The sequence below is a fragment of the Mirounga leonina genome, unplaced genomic scaffold, assembly GCF_011800145.1.
Source record: "Mirounga leonina isolate KUSES-001 unplaced genomic scaffold, KU_Mleo_1.0 Mir_101664, whole genome shotgun sequence".
Taxonomy (NCBI): Eukaryota; Metazoa; Chordata; class Mammalia; order Carnivora; family Phocidae; genus Mirounga; species Mirounga leonina.
The window spans coordinates 25,736,063-25,741,321 of NW_023270175.1; the positions used below are offsets into that span (position 1 = coordinate 25,736,063).

A 5,259-nucleotide genomic window follows, 5' to 3' on the forward strand; every position below is an offset into this window, starting at 1 on the left:
TAAAACTCCTCCACCTCCCATCCTTCCATGCCAGATCGGTAAGCATTTAGCCAAGCATGCTGGGAGACACAGAACAACTGAAGGAAAGGAGTATCCGGGTGTCTTGAATTTGCTTGCCATTCTGTTCTGTTCCACCATCTCGTTACTAGACGTAGGCTTTAGACGTGACAATCAACTACATTTAAACTGAGCAGAAGAAATATTAAAGGCAGAGTCTTCAGAAGAAATGTCTCAAAGACAGCCACAGTCACCTAATGAGACTTTAATTCCAATCACAAATGACACAGAATCATCAAGCTCTCTCGTTCCTAATGATACCACAAATAAAGGACGGACCGGAGACAACTCTCCAGGAATAGAAGCTTTGTGTGCCATCTACATCACTTATGCTGTGATCATTTCAGTGGGCATCCTTGGAAATGCTATTCTCATCAAAGTCTTTTTCAAGACCAAATCCATGCAAACCGTTCCAAATATTTTCATCACCAGCCTGGCTTTTGGAGATCTGCTACTTCTGCTAACTTGTGTGCCAGTGGATGCAACCCACTACCTTGCAGAAGGATGGCTGTTCGGGAGAATTGGCTGTAAGGTGCTTTCTTTTATCCGGCTCACTTCTGTTGGTGTATCAGTGTTCACGTTAACAATTCTCAGTGCTGACAGGTGGGTTTCTTTTCTCAGTTTTATTTGCCAGGATGTGAAATTAGGCAAAAAAAAAAAAAAGAAAGAAAGAAAGAAAAAGAAAAAGAAAAAAAGAAAAAAGAAAGGAAAGCTTGTACTTGGCATTTACGGGCTACTGTTCTGCTTTTCTTACAGTCTGTAACCTGGATGTAAGATTAGAAAATCAGAGGAGGGGGGCATTGAAAATAAAAGTTGGTGTAAGAATGTTAAGATTCCTGTGTTAGCATCAGAGGAAAGGCTGAAATTGTACGCTTTAGGAATAATTTATTCTCTTTGAAGTGTAATTGTTTGCTTGAAAGAATTCTGAACGGTGTTCTCCCCCCTCCCCGTTTATTTATTAAGGCAAATCGTTCCAGGTGTAAAAGAAAAACAATTCATGCTTTATACATTAGTGCAGCCTAGTGGTGCAATATTGTTAACATTAGAACATCAGCATAGGTGTGAAATTGACCACATATACATTACTGTCAACCGGAAGGATGGTAAGAAGATGCATGCATCTAATTTATTTGAAATTCATCCGATTAACCAGTGGCAGAAAAACGGTGAGGTTTTCAGCTGCCTGGTAACTCAGTGTAATGTCATCACTTAATTGTCTGTGTTTTCTCTATAGGCATTCAATGACAGTCTTGTTCCCGGAGAAATAAATTAATCTGGTTGACTTTTAGAGCTCTATGGATAGAGCGTGTGAGAACCTCTGGCAGTCTGTGTATTCAGGCTCTGTTAGGATATTTTCAGTCTATAAGTACTGTGTTTTTCTGTGTTCCTATTGTAGGATGACTGTGAAAGCGGCGGCGGGCGGGGTGGGGGGGCGGATTGAGGCTCCAAATGTTAAAAGTGATGCTTAAAAAAGCCTGCAAGAAGCCTTTAAGTAATCAATGCCTGGCAGGACCAGAAGGAATAGCTTCTTCAGATTCTGGAATCTGAGAGCAGGAAAACCTTCCCCTGTGTCTTTCATGGATTTTTGCTTTGGCTGGTTTTATATTCTCTTTGAGGGCAGATTTAGTTAAAGGCTGTAGATTTTAAGGTGAATTTGTCAGAATAAGGAGGCACCTTTGCGTGGGCATAGGGTGTCCGGTTTCACCCTTGCCTTGCTCTAAATCTACCTACAGAGCAGCTTGGGCAACAAAGTAGCGCTTATGAACAGGGAAGAAATTAACCCTCTTTTCTTCACTGCACAAACTCAGGGAAATCTTTTCCAGGATGGTTGATGACTGCTCACTCATGAAGGAAGGAGAATTAGGTTTAAAATCAGTCACTTAGGGTGCCTGGGTGGCTCAGTTGGTTAAGCGACTGCCTTCGGCTCAGGTCATGATCCTGGAGTCCCTGAATCGAGTCCCGCATCGGGCTCCCTGCTCGGCAGGGAGTCTGCTTCTCCTTCTGACCCTCCCCCCTCTCATGTGCTCTCTCTCTCTCCCTCAAATAAATAAATAAAATCTTAAAAAAATAAAAATAAAAATAAAATAAAATAAAATCAGTCACTTATACAAAAAGGAAGTCTTTTAGAACATGTAAGGTAATATACAGGTAATGAATTACTCCCAATCATACAAAAAATCATGCTGAAAAAAATTTATTCATCCTAAATAGAGGATCTACACACAAAGTTATAAAATGGCAAATCTGAACTATTTCCTATTAGTGAATAAGAGAAAAGGATGATTAGCATAAATATCAAGCACTGGGATGTATTATATATTTGAAATCATAACTGATTCCAGTTGGTTAATGTTGACTTGGTTATATGCATGTGGATAGGAGGCAGAACTGGATGACCACTAAGGTCACTTCTAACCCTAAGAGTCCATAGTTGTGATATTTATTTTGACCTTTGCCTATGGTTATGTGTTTCTAGATACAAGGCGATTGTGAAGCCACTGGAGCGACAGCCCTCCAACGCCATCCTGAAGACCTGTGCCAAAGCTGGCTGCGTCTGGATCGTGTCTATGATAATTGCTCTGCCAGAGGCTATATTTTCAAATGTATATACTCTTCAAGATCCCAACAAAAATATGACACTTGAAGCGTGTACCTCTTATCCTGTTTCTGAGAAGCTCATGCAAGAGATACATTCTCTGCTGTGCTTCTTGGTGTTCTATATTATCCCACTCTCGATTATCTCTGTCTATTATTCTCTGATTGCTAGGACTCTTTACAAAAGCACCTTGAACATCCCTACTGAGGAACAAAGCCATGCCCGCAAGCAGGTATGTATTAATCAGGACCCGTGCATGAATTTAGAAATGAAATTCCTACTTGTGCACCTGTGAGCAATAAATGCAATAGCAGGTACAGTATTTTTGTTCGGGTCATGGGCTCTGGAGTGTGTCAGACCCGGGATTTCATTCTGGCTCTACCACATATTAGCTGAGCAATCTTGGGCAAGTTACTTAACCTCTCTGAGCCTGTTTCCCTATCTGTAAAATGAAGATGGGGACTGGGGGATAGATATGAAAGGCTCGACATGGTTCCTGGTGCACAGTAAGCATTCAATGCATGCTAGGGCTGCTATTGCTAGAAAGGGGACAGCTGAAGTTTGGGAGCAGCGAAAATGATTTACCCTGTGGACTAGTAAGGAACAGCACTCAAGGTGAGACTCTGAAGGGAAGCATCTTTTGTTTTAGAAAGTGTAACAGAATGATAGACACGGGATGATAGAACTGGCAGGACGCCCTAACATTATTCAGTGCAAATCACTTATACATACATGAGCAAACCGAGGGCTCAAGGGATAAGGTAAGTGCCAGTGGCTGGAGAACACAGTGACTCACAGAAGATTGATTAAGACCATTGCAAGAGCCAGGTGTGCCCTCCTTCCATAAATATGAAGAGAAAAAAAGAATCTTGCCAAAATGTTGTTCCATTTGATAAAAACAAACAAACAAACAAAACAGGAGTTCTATCTTTCTTGGGGGCGGGGGGGGGGATGCTTCCATTGACCTCTTGACCAGTCCCTTCAGTGAGTTCAGCAGGGGTGCTCATGAGGCTGAAGTGGCATACTTAGTGCCCATGTGAACTGTTCTCTTTGCTCTGTGACCAGAGGCAATGTCTTCACTTAACCTGGTTCATTTCTCTCACGAAGAGGTGCGGGCAGGATTATTTGCATAGGTGTAGGCAGGATGACACATTGGTTTTTATTCCTTCGACTGTATGGTCAGAATTCCCATAGATTAGAAACCACCTTGGGTACCGACTTGGCAACTTCCAGAAAGCCCGGAAGAACATTCTAACCTAGTCAGCCTCTGCTGATACAGTGAAAGCAGTTTGGTATAGCATCTCTCTATCTCTTTTTTTTTTTTTTTAAGATTTTATTTATTTATTTGAGAGAGAGAGAATGAGAGAGAGAGAACACCTGAGAGGGGATAGGGTCAGAGGACGAAGCAGACCCCTGCCTGCCGAGCAGGAAGCCCGATGCGGGACTCGATCCCGGGACTCCGGGATCGTGACCCGAGCCGAAGGCAGTCGCTTAACCAACTGAGCCACCCAGGCGCCCAGCATCTCTCTATTTCTAATTAAATTAATATTTCAAGAATTCCACAACACTCCTTGAGATAATTGGAGGCATCCTAGAGTCTCTCAAAACCAGGGCTGGGAGTCTGCATTAGAGCTAATGAGACCAAGATCGTGGGTTACCATGCCAATTACCATGCCTTCCCACACCTCCCAAGCAGTTCTTTCAGACGCATGCTCAAAGGGACTCCAGCCTGTTCACTGTAAATTTCTATGTAAATCTAGAGAATGGCTTTTAAAAATCTCTGCCAGCTAAATGATTGTTTTTGTGGCCATTTTTCTTCCCCCTCCCCGCTCTAGATCGAATCCCGGAAGAGAATTGCCAAAACCGTACTGGTGCTGGTGGCTCTGTTTGCTCTCTGCTGGTTGCCGAATCACCTCTTGTACCTCTACCACTCATTCACCTATCAAACCTACGTGGACCCCTCTGCCATTCATTTTATTGTCACCATTTTCTCTCGGGTTCTGGCTTTCAGCAATTCTTGTGTAAACCCCTTTGCTCTTTACTGGCTGAGCAAAACCTTCCAGCAGCATTTTAAAGCTCAGTTATTCTGTTGCAAGGCAGAGCTGCCTGACCCTCCTCCCGCCGATACCCCCCTTAACAACCTGGCTGTGATGGGAAGGGTCCCAGGCGCTGGAAGCTCGCAGGTGTCTGAAATCAGTGTGACCTTGTTCACTGGGTGCAATGCGAAGAAGGAAGATGACAGAGTCTAGCTTTTCAATTAAAAATCGTATTTTTCCTCCCAGCATGTGTATCCGACTCTGAGCTGTGCGTGGGTGTATGGTGTCAGGATTTTTGTTGTTTGTGAATTGTGCTGAAATCTTAGGAGTGAAAGATCCTTATAAAGTAAAAGACAAACCATGATTTTTTTGTCAACGTACAAACATTAACGTTATCGGGCTTTCTAAATAAAATGAAGCCCCACTAGGTGTAGAAAGACACGTCTGTATGTCAGTGGGTCCTACGGGAGGTTGACTAGGAGAGAAGGTGAAATAAACAAGATGACACTGGAAAATCTAATTTGTTCCCATCACATCTATGCTTCTAATTTCTTCTATACTCCTGCGATT

At 42.8% G+C, this 5,259-nt stretch overlaps 1 protein-coding gene across 1 annotated transcript; it reads left to right on the top strand.

The window, feature by feature from the left end:
• The first annotated feature begins 226 nt into the window (after positions 1-226).
• On the top strand, positions 227-4,902 carry BRS3 (bombesin receptor subtype 3). Its single transcript, XM_035006538.1, has 3 exons — positions 227-660; positions 2,534-2,885; positions 4,489-4,902. The coding sequence occupies exons 1-3, from the start codon at positions 227-229 to the stop codon at positions 4,900-4,902; spliced, it is 1,200 nt and encodes a 399-aa protein (XP_034862429.1).
• The last annotated feature ends 357 nt before the right edge of the window (positions 4,903-5,259 follow it).